The 15,390-nt window shown below is 34.0% G+C and overlaps 1 protein-coding gene across 2 annotated transcripts in view; it reads right to left on the reverse strand.

The window, feature by feature from the left end:
- nkain2 (sodium/potassium transporting ATPase interacting 2) overlaps nucleotides 1–15,390 on the reverse strand; it is a 314,135-nt gene that overhangs the window by 80,305 nt on the left and 218,440 nt on the right. For both annotated transcript variants that reach the window (XM_056445621.1, XM_056445622.1), the window contains exon 4: nucleotides 10,196–10,396. In XM_056445621.1, coding sequence (XP_056301596.1) covers nucleotides 10,196–10,396 — 201 coding nt within the window. The remainder of the gene's footprint in view (nucleotides 1–10,195; nucleotides 10,397–15,390) is intronic.

Genomic DNA, 15,390 nt, shown 5'->3' on the forward strand with positions numbered 1-15,390 from the left:
TTCTAATTGATCATTTGGTATCAGGCTTATATGAAAGGCAAAGGCTTCAAGATTACACTTATTTTACCAAAATAAAATATGACCATGCCTTGATTTTTAATTATTTAGTTAGGACAGTAAGGTCTGATTTTGTTTAGACAAAAGTCTTGTCACTTAACAGAATTAATGTACAGTATAGAATATAAAGTCATGGAGCAGTGGAAAAAGAATTACTATTGTGTATGACTCCCATGAGCTTGGATGACTGCATTCATACATTTCTGCAATGACTCAAATTACTTATTAATAAAGTCATCTGGAATGGCAAAGAAAGCGTTCTTGCAGGATTCCCAGAGTTCATCAAGATTCTTTGGATTCATCTGCAATGCCTCCTCCTTCATCTTAGACATGCTCCTCCAGACATGCTCAATAATGTTAATGTCTGGTGACTGGGCTGGCTAATCCTGGAGCACCTGAACCTTCTTTGCTTTCAGGAATTTTTATGTTGAGGCTGAAGTATGAGAAGGAGTGTTATCCTGCTAAAGAATTTGCCCTCTCCTGTGGTTTGTAATGTAATGGGCAGCACAAATGTCTTGATACCTCAGGCTTTTGATGTTGCCATCCACGCCCCATACTGAATGTAACCCCAAGTCATGATTTTTTCCTTATCATACTTGACTGATTTCTATGAGAATCTTGGGTTCATGCAGGTTTCAACAGGTCTTCTGCAGTATTTGTGATGATTGGGATGCAGTTTGACAGATGATGCATGGGAAAAATCTACCTTCTGACACTTTTCTAAATGATCAACTAGAAGTCAAGTTATTATTTGTTGTTCTTACAACTGGGATCGACGACTAGACTTTTGTCAGGTATATTTTCTAGAATTATTTTCATTTGTTATTTTGATTCATTCCTGGGCATGCTATAGTTAAATAAAGATTAATAAGATTTCACATATTTTATTTCATTTTCATTTCATTAATTCATAACTTTTTATTTATTCTCATAGATACCAAATTAGGTGACACGGTGGAGCAGTAGGTAGTGCTTTCGCCTTACAGCAAGAAGGTCATTGGTTCGACCCTCTGCTGGGACAGTTGGCATTTCTGTGTGGATTTTGCATGTTCTGCCCGTGTTTGCGTGGGTTTCCTCCGGGTGCTCCGCTTTCCCCCACAGTCCAAAGACATGCGGAACGGGCGAATTGGGTAGGCTAAATTGTTCGTAGTGTATGTGTGTGAATGAGTGTGTATGGATGTTTCCTAGAGATGGGTTGCAGCTGGAAGGGCATCCGCTGTGCAAAACATATGCTAGATAAGTTAGCAGTTTATTCAGCTGTGGTGAACTCAGAGTAATAAAGGGACTAAGCCAAAAAGAAAATGAATGAATGCATGAGATCCCAAATTATTGCATAGTCAATGCAATAGACTTCATTCCAGATGCACAAAACCTTCCATACGCATCTGAGCTTTTTATAGAATTGCATTCTTGCAACAATCAATTTGCCATTTAGTAAAACTAGCCCTAAAAGTGTTATACCCCTCAATACTAATACAGTATCCTAACTCTGATTTGAAAAATACCATCTCGCATTATGCACTTCATCATAAAATATAGTAAAAAAATAACAATTTCTCAGTCAGAGGGTGAAGCTCCCTCAGGAGGCAGGTGTGCTTCAATATTGTCATTTCTACAGCGCTACGTTCAGATCTGTTTCATCAACACAAATGCCTAATTACATGGCATGTGTGAAGTCATTATAAAACACCTCAGCAGCCGAGGGAATCTCTCATACTCCAGGAGCTTTAGCTCTGCAATTATGAGAGAACTGAGAGAAAACAGGAACAGGAACAGAACACAGATATATTATATTACAGATTATATATTATCATATATGAATTATTAGCCACCTCTCTGTATTTTTTTCCCAATTTCTTTACTATGCTGACAGAACATAATATTTACCTATATATTTTTCAAGATACTAGCATTCAGCTTAAAGTGACATTTAAATGCTTAACTAAGTTAATTAGGGTAATTAGGTAAGAAAAATATAACAGGAAATACTGTGAAAAATTCCTTCCTTTTATAAAACCAGCTTTATGGATTTTCTGATTTGATATTTCAGCAGGACTTGGCACCTGCCTACACTACCAAAAGTACTAAATAATACCTGGTTTAAGGAGCATGGTATCCCTGTTCTCGACTGACCAGCAAATTTGCCCAACCTAAAACTCATAGAGAATCTATTGGGTATTGTTAAGAGGAAGATATAAGACACCAGATCCAACAATGCAGAAAAGCTGAAAGCCGCTATCAGATCAACCTGGGCTTCATAAAACCCCAGCAGTGCCACAGACTGATCACCTTATGCCTCATTGCTGAAGCAATTTGTGCAAAAACATAGCCCAGACCAAGTAATGAGTGCTTTACATGTTCATACTGTTCAGTAGCCCAACATTTCTGTGTAGAAAATTCTTTTTTATGGGTCATAAGTAATGATCAAATTTACTGACATTCTGAATTTTAGGGTTTCATTAGCTGTAAGCCATAATCATCGAAATGCAAAAAGAAATAAACACTTGAAATATATCAATCTGTGTGTATTAAATCTATTAAATATATGAGTTTCACTTCAGTTTGTTTATTTTTTATACTATTTTGACTTTTTTGTCCCAAATTGCACTCGCAAGTATAAATGCTCAGAGCACATGAAACAATTGAAATCTTCATTTTCAGATCAAAGTATTTATTTGGAGATACACACATGATGATCTGAGAGTTGCTTCACAGTCATTATACTGAATTAAAGAGAAAAAAAATCATCAAATCAGGTGCACATGAAAACTCATAGCATATTAAAGACAACATGTCAAAATAAAAGTCCAGTTTAACTTAAGTTTTCAGTTAAATAAAAAAAAGACATTTTATTTGGTTCCTAAAAATAAATTTTGTTAAATTCTCTATTACTTGTTGTTAAATTGAGATTATGATCATGATTTCAATAAAATTATGTATTTTACTTTATGTCATGGATCAGATGATGTTACAGGCCATAACGTTATCAAATTCTTCTGCAAAAGGGCCTTGATATTTAGATTTTTTTCTGTATTCAGGTTTTTTTTTCATTGTAATTAGCAAAATAATTTTTGGTTAGTAAAATTCATTTTAACTATTAAAGAACCCCTATTATGCATTAAAAAAGATCATATTTTAGTTTTAGGGGTCTCCAACAACATACTGATATGCATGCAAGAAAAACACATTCATTGTCTTATAATATGCATTTTTTTAACGTAATTATCCTAACTACACTTAAATGATTTGTTCAGCGATTCATTTGTTCCCAAACCCCTTCTTAGTGCAATGCGCTGATTAGTTCGATGATCCAGTCTGTTATGATTGGTCGATTGCATTCAGCGTGAAACCAAGAGAAACGCCTACCATGGCTTATCAATCATTGTTAAAGTAGCCAGAGTGCATGCAGAGTATATGTGTGAGCCCAATGCAGCTAAACACCAGCATATTGCTTTATTCCTAACCATAAGTGATAACAACGACACACATTCAGTATTAATCCATAAAGTGGCAAAAGTTGAACTATTTTAAAACTTGACCGCCACACGTGTGTAAGAATAGCTGATGGTGGCCATAGTAACAACAAACGGCAGAGGATAGTGAGCTCACAAACGCATTTAAATCAGTAAAGAAATTGGCACGTGTCGCATTATCAATGCAGCTTTAGACATGATATGTGAATATAAAGAGTTAACCAGATACAGTACAAGTCACGTGGAGTGATTACAAGTAACAAAACACAATTAAATACATGTTTTGCAAGCTAGAGAAAAAAAAGGAGGCAAACATTTAAATCGCACTAAATTACACTTGTCAAATGGAGAAGAAACTGATCTATGAACTGTGTACTGATAAAGTTCCTATCAAGTTCCCATACATCAATAGTCTTTTCGGATCCTACCAAACAGCCGACGAATCCCTCGTTGCAGGGTAGATTATTGCATTAATCACTAAAATGTACACTTATTAATGTTCACTCATCTTCAATCATGTTCAGTTCCACACACACCTGCACTCGGCTAGTGTTTCAAGGGAAAGGCACGTTCACGTTTTACCGGGTCCAGCACTTCATATTTGGTATGGTTTCGTGTCGACGTCGATACAAACAAGCAAAAGATCCAGACGAACGACAAATCATTTAAACGAAAATCTATATTTTTAAACAAGGTGGACTTTCAGATTTAACCCTCAGCTGGATGTTACATACTTTCAAAAACCCATAGTATGGGCTCTTTAAAATAGAGTTTTAACTATTATAAGAAAAAAATTCACATATCATGCCCTTTTGCAGAAGAATTTGATATTGTTATGGTCTGTAACATTTTCTGATCCATGACAATAAGTAAAATACATAATAGGTTAAATAAATAATAAGTAACTGCATAATAGTTACAAATATAACCATTTAATGAATAAAAAAGAGAAAATAAAACAGAGAAAAGTAATGAGTTTAATCCCTGAATGTAGCTGCAGTCCCAGGATCACCCACACAGAGCAGAACAAAGATCAGAGTGTCAATAAGAGAATAGCGACTCCTGATCTGCTCTCTGGAAAAGGGGGCACCGCAAAGCCACTAAAAGCTCCCACCAGGCGCTCAGACAAGCAGCTGCATTTCTCCTCCGCTATTGGCTATATAATACCTCCACAGGAATATCAGTGGTTACAGAGAAACCTCTATAAATACTGGAGAGAATGGAGCTGATACCTGCCTGTGCTCTGTTACAGCTCTTTATGAGACGCCGGTGGTCAGCATTAAAGTTACTGACCCCCTGACTTCACAGCTGATAAGGTATATCGCTCTCACTGAGAAATGCTGCACATAACACTGCAGTATTGTTAGATGAGGTGTCATGCACATAAAAACGCTATCATTATCAGAACATTATTCACTAGTGTTGCCTTTGATTTAACTGTGAAGTGCATATGGATGCTTGACAGATATAAGACTAACATAGTTCTATTTTGAACAAGAATGTATATTTGCATACATAAATTACATTACATGGTTTAGTGGAATTGCTGTGGTTTGATATTGCTTATTCTAAACGTATTTGAAGTTCGCAAATGTTTGCTATTATAATAATACTAATAATAAAAATGCATATTATTATGATTCTTTTTTTATAAATCTGAAACTTGTATAAAAATGTAAAATACATACAATCTAAATGATGCAATAAAATAAGTATATTATATTTTATAAACCCTAACCCAAGTATCAAATATAACATTTTATCAAAACAACAATAAATACAAATCTAAATGACATGTAACAAAAAACAGCACCAATAATAATATGAATTATTATTACAATTAATTATTAATTAATATAATAAATTGCTTTATTATATTTCTACTGTATATAATAATAATAATAATAATAATAATAATAATAATAATAATAAATAATACAACGCTTATTGATAATAATCACTACAATAATAATAAAAATAATAAGAAGAATACATATTATTATTATTATTATTAATTTGATTATATAGAAGTAGTTTCATTTTGAAATGGTATTGTTAATTCAAATATTAAAATAAATACAAATAAAACTTGAATTAATAATAATAGTAATAATAATTCAGATTAATAAAACTATTATTATTATAAATAATCACCATCATAAAATGCACAATAATAATAATATTATTAATAATAATAATTATTATTATTTTGTATTATTATTATTATCATTATTATTATTATTATTATTATTATTATTATTATTATTATTATTATTATTATTATTATTATTATTATTATATACAATTATTTTCATTTTGAAAGTGTATTATTAATTAAAATATTATAATAAATGCAAATACAAATATGTATTATTATTATTATTATTAATAATAATAATAATAATAATAATAATAATAATAATAATAATAATAATAATAACAATAATAATAATACTTATTATTATTATTAATAATAATAATAATAATATGATTATATACAATTATTTTCATTTTGAAACGGTATTGAATAAAATATAATAATAAATAAAAATAAAAATATGTATTAATAGAATATATATATATATATATATATATATATATATATATATATATATATATATATATATATATATATATATATATATATATATATATATATATATATATATATATATATATATAATATTAATAAAACTTATATTATTAATAACAATCACCTTCATAATATGTACAACAACAACAACAATAATAATAATAATTATTATTATTATTATTAATATTATTATTATACACAATTATTTTCATTTTGAAACTATTATTTATAATAATAATAATTATAATTATTATTATTATTATTATTATTATTATTATTATTATTATTATTGCAGTTTTAACCTAAAATTTAGATATTATACTTCAATCATTCAATAACCTATTCAAAAACCTTTTTGGAGCTCACACTAATTAGTAGAGTACATTGACTATTTGTTCTTATTAAATTCATTTGTCACACTGCGGGACCATTAAAAATAAGTGTTTAAAATGGTGAATTAATTAACAGACCCATTAAATATGCATATTTGTGTGCTGAAAGATGGTCAAAAGGTTAAAAAGCTTAATACTGGGCAAAAAATAAAAACAGCTGTGATCAATTATATTACATATAAAAATGAATCATAATTTCTGAATACATTTTTATCTCTAATCAAGTAGTCAACATGGGCCACACTTTCAAGTAATGGTCTATTAGGTAATGTTAGTCAATGCATTTACAACCTCGAAAACCCATTACAAATACATTTATTATGGTAATTATTCATGTTAGTTAATGTTATTTAAGTTAAATAACGTTAGTTCATGTTAACTCACTGTGCATAATCTAATATTATCGAGTACAACTTTAGATTTTAATAATGCATTCGTTAACTATCTAGAACTATGATTAATTAATGCTTTACAAGAATATTCACCCTTAGTTAATGTTAGTAAATACATTAACTAATATTAACTAATGAACTTTTATTCTAAAGGGTATCCTCTACTTGAAATAAGTCACTCAGTTTACACAAAAACAGGCAAGGACTGAATACAAACTACAAATTACAAAAACAAACTAAGCATCTTGGTCATAATAATTACTTTTCAGAATGCTGGACTACATGACTTGAAATTTCACATCAATCTTTCCAAACAAAACAGTAATTGGTTTAAAATTATTCGGATATTACTGATTAACAATTTTCTTTGCTGCTGCAGCCTTGGTTACATCAACAGAATTTTTTTCTCAGAAATAAATTACAGATAGATTACAGAAGAAAACAAAATAACATTGATGAATCACACACTAAACAGGGTCAATTTTGATTTCATGTTGTGCTGGAAAAAAGGAAAATAATAAATTAGATTTTAGAGTATGAGAATGAAAGGCGAGGGACAATCTAGAACAGGCTTGTAATCAGAGAATTGCTGGATCCACGATGGAGGAGCTTCACTTGACTATTGCATTAGAGACTCTGATTATGAAGCAGGTGTCGCAGGTAATAGAAGAGATAAAGAATAAAGAGTTGGAGGAAGACGGCATGCTGGGCGCTTATTAACAGCCTGCATTCAAACAATATCAGCACTGGAGGCAGGCCAAACTGCTCCATGCCTCTCATGCGTTATTTACAGACTGGATGCAATCAGCTGGTTAGGTTTTTAAACAGACGAAAACAAACGTTTAGCACTGGTGACTGGCTCATTTTTTAGACCATATACAGCAAAGCTTCTCGTGCTTGGAAACAGTCATTTATACAGTTTAGCTGTCGTTGTACACTAACCGCTGAAAGCCCTCATGTATTGCATTTTTTTATAATCTGAAGTGTGCTGTGAGATAAATTCCAAAAATACTTCTTTAATGCAACTAACAATCACGCAAGAAAATGTGCAGGGAATCGACATTATTTAGAGCTGTGGCAAAAAGAAAAGGAATACAAATACAATTCTGCATTGATTCTGAGCTTAGCTTTGAACAGTAGATGGCACTCTAGGCTAGTTTTTAACAGCAAATAGTTATAGTCTAGTTATAGCACTATAAATGGCACTATAGTCTAGGTTTTTTTTAACAGAAATTGGGCTAGTATTTAACATCAGATGGCACTATATGTAAATTCTTAACAGCAGATGGTGCTATAGGCTAGATTGTAACAGCTAATGGAGCTCTGGGCTAGTTTTATTAGCTGGTAACACTTTAGGCTAGTTTTTCACAACAGATAGCACCATAGACTGGTTTTTAACAAGAAATGTTGCTCTGGGCTAGCTGTCAACAGGAAATGGTGCCCTGGGATAGTTTTAAACAGCAGATGGCGATACAGGCTAGCGTTTAACAGGAAATGGTGCTCTGGGCTAGCTTTGAACAGCAGATGGCGATAAAGTCTAGCCTTTAACAGGAAATGGTGCTCCGAGCTATTTTTGGACAGCCGATGGCAATATAGGCTACACTTTAACAAAAATGGAGATTCAGGTAAGTTTTAAAGAGCAGATGGTGACATAGGCAAGACTGTAACAGGAAGTGTTGCTCTGGGCTAGTTTTGAACAGCAGATGGCGATACAGACTAAACTTTAGGAGCAAATGGCGCTTTTGGCTAGTTTTGAACAGCCGATGGCAATATAGGCTAGACTTTAACAGGAAATGTGCTCTGGGCTAGTTTTGAACACTAGAGGGCAATATAGGCTGGACTTTAACAGGAAATGGTGCTCTGGGATAGTTTTGAACAGCAGATGGTGACATAGGCTAGACTTTAACAGGAAGTGTTGCTCTGGGCTAGTTTTGAACAGCAGATGGTGATACAGACTAAACTTTAGGAGCAAATGGCGCTTTTGGCTAGTTTTGAACAGCAGAAGGCAATATAGGCTAGACTTTAACAGAAAATGGTGCTCTGGGCTAGTTTTGAACACCAGATGGTGGTATTGGCTAGCCTTTAACAGGAAATGGTACTCTGGGCTAGTTTTGAACAGCAGACGGCAATATAGGCTAGACTTTAACAGGAAATGGCACTCTGGGCTAGTTTTGAACAGCAGAAGGTGATATAGGCTAGCCTTTAACAGAAAATGGCGCTCTGGGCTAGTTTTGAACAGCAGAAGGTGACATTAGCTAGCCTTTAACAGAAAATGGCGCTCTGGGCTAGTTTTGAACAGCAGACGGCAACATAGGCTAGATTGTAACAGGAAAAGGAGCTCTGGGCTAGCTTTGAACAGCAGACGGTGATATAGGCTAGCCTTTAACACAGGGGTCACCAATCACGGTCCTGGAGGGCCGGTGTCCCTGAAAGGTTTAGCTCCAACTTGCCTCAACACACCTGCTTGATTGTTTCAAGAATACCTAGTAAGACCTTGATTAGCTTGTTCAGGTGTGTTTGATTAGGGATGGAGCTAAAATCTGCAGGACACCGGCCCTCCAGGAACAAGTTTGGTGACCCCTGCTTTAACAGGAAATGGCACTATAGGCTAGTTTTAACAGCAGATGGCACTCTAGGCTAGTTTTTAACAGCAGCGTGCGCTCTGGGCTAGTTTTCAACAGCAGATGGTGCTCTAGGCTAGTGTTTAACAGCAGATAGTGCTCTGGGCTAGTTTTTCACAGCAGATCGTGATATAGGCTAGCTTTTAACAGGAAATGGCGCTCTGGGCTAGTTTTTCACAGCAGATGGCGATATAGGCTAGCCTTTAACAACAGATATCGCTCTAGAATAGTTTTAAACAGCAGATGGCAATATAGGCTAGCCTTTAACAATAAATATATATATTTAAATACTGCAGTATTTGATTTATAAGTGAACGCCATTATTATTATTATAATTCTTGTCCTTGTAGTTCTCAAAAAAACAATTTTTTCTCTGAATGAAAGCAGGACAATTTTCCACTCATTTGAGACCAATACCAAATCACAATACTCAAATCAATCCCTTATAGTTATATTAAGTCCATTATTTAGAAACATTTAATTTTAATATGGCAGAATTCCACTACTAACCAATCAGTAGACACTATACTGTATAATAAAGAGTATAGTCAGTAGAGAGTATACTGTATAATAAAAGTCTATAAACAGAAATACAGAATTCTGTGAGCTGCAACCACAAGCACAGCAGAAGCGAAGAAAAGCCTGTAAAGGATTAGACTGTACTCACAGCCAGGATAATCTGCAAGGAACTGTGGGCCACCTCCACATACTGGTACTCCAGCAGGCAGCCGGCTATGCTGATGTAGCGATGGTCCTCCGGGGCCCAGGATGGAGGAGGGGTCACTGGGGTCACCCTGCACCCGGGGCCGTTCTCCATCCACCAGGAGCGATGCATGGAGATGTTAAAGGTCATAATCAGGTCTGTGTCCTGCAGGGAGAGAAGAGTGAGTCAGAGAAGGCACTTTATTAAACATTACCTTCATCCAAATGTAACTTCTGCTTGGTGAATAATCAGTTTTCTGCTTTTTCTGTTTCACTACACTTATGGTGAAAAGTCAATTGGCATTAGAAATATGAGTATCTTCAGGGTGTGAACTGTGGATGATCGGGGGTGGGGTGGTGGGAGTTTGTTTTGGTATTGATACTTTATGAAATACTATATTTAATTTAATTACATTTGATCTTTAAATCTTTTCTTTATTTAAATTTTCAGTGTTCTGAGGGATATTAGCCCCTTTCACAGTGATACCAGTAAATAACTGGAAAATTTCCAGAACTACTTTAACAGAAAATTTATAAAAAAATAAAATTAAAAAGCACTTTTCATACAGGCATGACCGTTCCGGAATTCTTCCCGAAAAGACCATTCACACATCCATTCCAAAATACTGGTAAATTCTGACATCATTAACCAGAAATGACCTCTAAATGGCCATGCTTGTATTTGTAAACATAGAGGGGTCAGGTTTTTGTTGATGGTTTCACTTTTATTTAAAACTTTAGCATTCATGCAGATGCTTTGTCTCAGAGACATCCAAAGGCAGAAGCGTGAACTGCAGCTAAATGTTTAGACATTTAAGTATTGTTAAGTATTGTGAACAACTAATTGTGAACACGCTCTTTCCGGCATTTTTCCGTAATTTTTTGTAATAAAAAACAATAAAAACTATTATCAATGATCAAAAACAACATTTTGATGTATTATTGTTTTTACACATTAAAAAAATACACACACATATTTATATATAAGAAAAAAACATTATTCAAATCAACACACCCACATAATTATTCATTCATTCATTTATTCATTCAATTTTCTTTGGCTTAGTCCCTTTATTCATCAGGGGTCGCCACAGTGGAATGAACCACCAGCATATGTTTTAAACTGTGGATGCCCATCCAGCTGCAACCTGGTACTGGGAAACATCCTTACACGCTCATTCACGCACACACACTACAGTCAATTTAGTTTATTCAATTTACTTATAGCACATGTCTTTGGACTGTAGGGGAAACTGGAGTAAACCCACACCAACACAGGGAGAACATGCAAACTGCACACAGAAATGCCTACTGACCCAGCCGGGACTGGAATCAGAAGCCTTCTTCCTGTGAGGTGACATTGCTAACCACTGAGCCACTGTGTCGCCCCCACATAATTATATTTAAAAAAAAAAAAAACTTAAAAAGGCAATTGTTTGCATCAGGATCCAAACCTGAAATATATATATAAAAAAAAAAAAAAAATAATAATAATATTTCTAAATCCTTGACAACAAATCAAAGCTGTTAATAAAGAATGTGTGACTCCAGCCTGATCTCACGAGAATAAGTATTTTACGTTTTGTCAGTTTAGTGGCTAATTCGTACGAATTCCTTTCAGTTCAGTTGTACGAAATTGTACGATTTTAAAAAGGAGGCGTGGCATCCATCCCCACCCATAAACCCAACCGTCATTGGGGGATGAGCAAATCGTACTAAATTGTACGAAATAGATGGTACGAATTCATACGAATTAGCTACTAAATCAAAAAGTTACGAATTGCCATGAGATTGTGTTGGTGACTCAGCATAAATAACATGCGGATGAAATATTGACGTTTTAATGGCTGTTAATGGAGACATTTTTGTCCTGAAGGTCCTGAATGTAACCACGTTTGCACTGTATTATGCACCTAATGTAAAATAGATTTATGAAAACAAATGAGGTTGAAATACTGACAATTCAATAACTCTTAAATTAAAAATGTAAGCTGTTTGCATTAACACAACCCAAGATTACTCAAATTAAATCAATAAAATACAAAAACGTCTATAAGGGATAAAATCTACTTCTGGGCAATTAAGTAATTTCAATTATGCAGTCAAGCTTATGAGATGTAGGTCAAATATAAAAGCACTCCTGAATATTTTAATCAAGATCAATTCAGTCAATTCTCATGTACTGATGGCTAAAAGAGCGAGATTAATCAAATTCTACCCTCAAGAGGTTTCAGATTTCATATTAAAATATATATTCTGACTTGAAACCTTTTTAATGTTTACATCCATGATTTAAAATGTCAGATGCTGTCTCACACTGCAAACTGGGATCTCCAGCAGGCATTGAGGAGCTTGCGTTTTGTTGTATCATTAATCAGTTTGAAGCTTTTTAACATTTCAAGGCGCAATTATTTAAGTGGCTCTTATGTGGTTCATTTTGAGACGTCAAAGGGACTCGCAGAGCAATAACCAGTCAACACATACTTATAAATGTGGGCATGAGATTAATTCCACAATCAAGTGGCGGAAGAAATCACATTTCTCAAATCCCAAATTCACTTTTGTGTGCTATTTTTCAGCCCTAATGATCCGCACACTGACGACTGAAGTGCTTGCAATATCCTGGGTCATTTGAGTGGATGCCAGTTACACAAGCGCAGGATTATTCACTAGGGTTTTGAGCATGCAATGAGAACATATTTAAACAAATCCATCAGTCTTAAGAGAACACACGCCAAGCTGAGACACAAAGCAGAAAGAAGAAAACAGAGCTCTGACTCTCACACCTACAAGTGCGCGACTGCATAAATGTGATGCACGCGCCGAGTGCTTCACGAAATCCCTCCAAAAGTGAAGCGATTGCGCATTTTAAAGCCAGATTTCAGGTCCTACAAGTGCTGAAGCCTGGCTCTAAGAGGGCTATTCATGTAAGAACCTGAAGCTCCCCAGGAGACATTTCCCTCCTGAGGAAAAACAACAACAGTACGGAAGTATAGCTGCCTTAGGAAATGCTTAAAGGGATAAAAATAATACAATTTAAAACCAAGTATATATTTTTGCTTTTATCTACATGCTACTGCAGTCCTAAAAACAGACAGAAAAAACCTTTTAGAGATTTTAGCCCTATTTTTTCAATATGTATGACTCAAAAAGCAGGGTAGATATGTATTTTTAATAATATTAAGCTACATGTGTAATCTGTCTGAATTAATTTATGTGAGAATTGTACATAAATCAGACCCCCTAGTTTTTTCTTTATTCTGTGATTGCTGCATCCAATGCAAAATCAACAAGAAATCGCAAATTTTTCTTAATTTAAATGCAAAATGATCGCACAAAATGTAAATAATCTCATAAAACATTCAATTCCAAACCATATAATCAAATTATATATATTTCAGTGTGCAATTAAATGTTTTACATGACTTGCATACGCAGCGCACGTGATGTATTTGAGTGTCTCTTGAAAAATGACATTTCACAATCATTATATTACATGGAAGGAGGGGTGGGGGGACTGTTTTGCAGCCTGTGTGGTGGTAGACGCAGACAAAGCATGAATGATTTACATGTGAAGGCAATGCAAAGATGTGTTTAGACATCCTGTGGGGCAAAAAATCTTTCCTTGCAGTTAACGAGAAAAACCGCTTCCCTGCAACGAGTTTTACGGCAATCCGTGTTTTACTGTAGGTGTTTTACAGTAGGGGAAGCCCCAACACATGTCCTATGTGTGAGGTACATGATGTCAGATACTCCGGGGAGTAAAATCTGAGAGAGAGAGAAAGAAAGTTTGTGGATAAAAATAAGAGTTATACAACCTTCCTTAGGCTTTTAGATTTGTTTTAGACGTTGTTTTGACAAGAGACAAAAATAAAGAAACTTTAAATTTATGATTTGTGTTGTGTCAGACTGCAAACCTAACATGGTAGACTACCTAATATGGCAAATATTTCTTTATATTTATATCTATTTTTTAATTACAAAACTGTCCGGAATTTTCTGGGAATTACCACCACAAAATCAGTCATTTTTAATTGCAAAAAAAAAATCACACACAAAAAAAAAGAAAAAAAAAAAAATCACAAAAAAACAGGAGGTCTAATACTAAAAATAAACACTTTATTAGGTACACCTATCCAACTGCTCATTAACACAACTTCTAATCAGCCAATCACATGGCAGCAAATTAATGCATTTAGGCTTGTAGACAAGACAAGGTCAAGACGATCTGCTGCAGTTCAAAACGAGCATCAGAATGTGGAAGAAAGGTGATTTAAGTGACTTTGAACGTGGCGTGGTTGTTGGTCTGAGTATTTTAGAAACTGCTGATCTACTGGGATTTTCACGCACAACCATCTCTAGGGTTTACAGAGAATGATCCAAAAGTGAGCTGCAATTCTATCAGTGCAAATGCCTTGTTAACGTCAGAGGTTAATGGCCAGACTGGTTCCGGCTGATAGAAAGGCAACAGTAACTCAAATAACCACTCATTACAACTGAGGTATGCAGAAGAGCATCTCTGAACTAATAAAGTGGCCGGTGAGTAATATACTTATATGATAATAATAATAATAATAATAATAATAATAATAATAATAATAATAATAATAATAATAATAATAATAATAATAATAATAATTTTATTATTATTATTATTAATATCATCATCATCATCATCATCATCATCATCATCATCAGCAGCAGCATATAATGATTGTATAAGGATCTTCTGAAACTGAAGATTGTAGTAATATCTAAGAAAAAAATACAGCTTTGCTATCAGAGAAATAAATTACATTCACCTGATTGCAAACCCATTATGCATAAACATATAATAATAATCAGCTGCAATCAAAAGTATTCAACCCCTGTGACCTGCAAGACATTGTGCTGCTGTAAACAACATATTATGTTTAACAGTTCAACCAAAGTATCAGTAAACTATTATAAAATGTTGATTAAGATAAATGTGGAGATCGAACAGATCACTGAAAAACATATGATGACCCCTAAACCAAGCTTCAGTGGATTTGGATGAATATTTTGAGTTGATCAATGCTTATTCATTCATTCATTCATTCATTTTCCTACGGCTTAGTCCCTTTATCAATGAACCGCCAACTTATCCAGCATATATTTTACACAGCGGATGCCCTTGCA

Source organism: Danio aesculapii, chromosome 20 (assembly GCF_903798145.1).
Source record: "Danio aesculapii chromosome 20, fDanAes4.1, whole genome shotgun sequence".
NCBI classification, from domain to species: domain Eukaryota; kingdom Metazoa; phylum Chordata; class Actinopteri; order Cypriniformes; family Danionidae; genus Danio; species Danio aesculapii.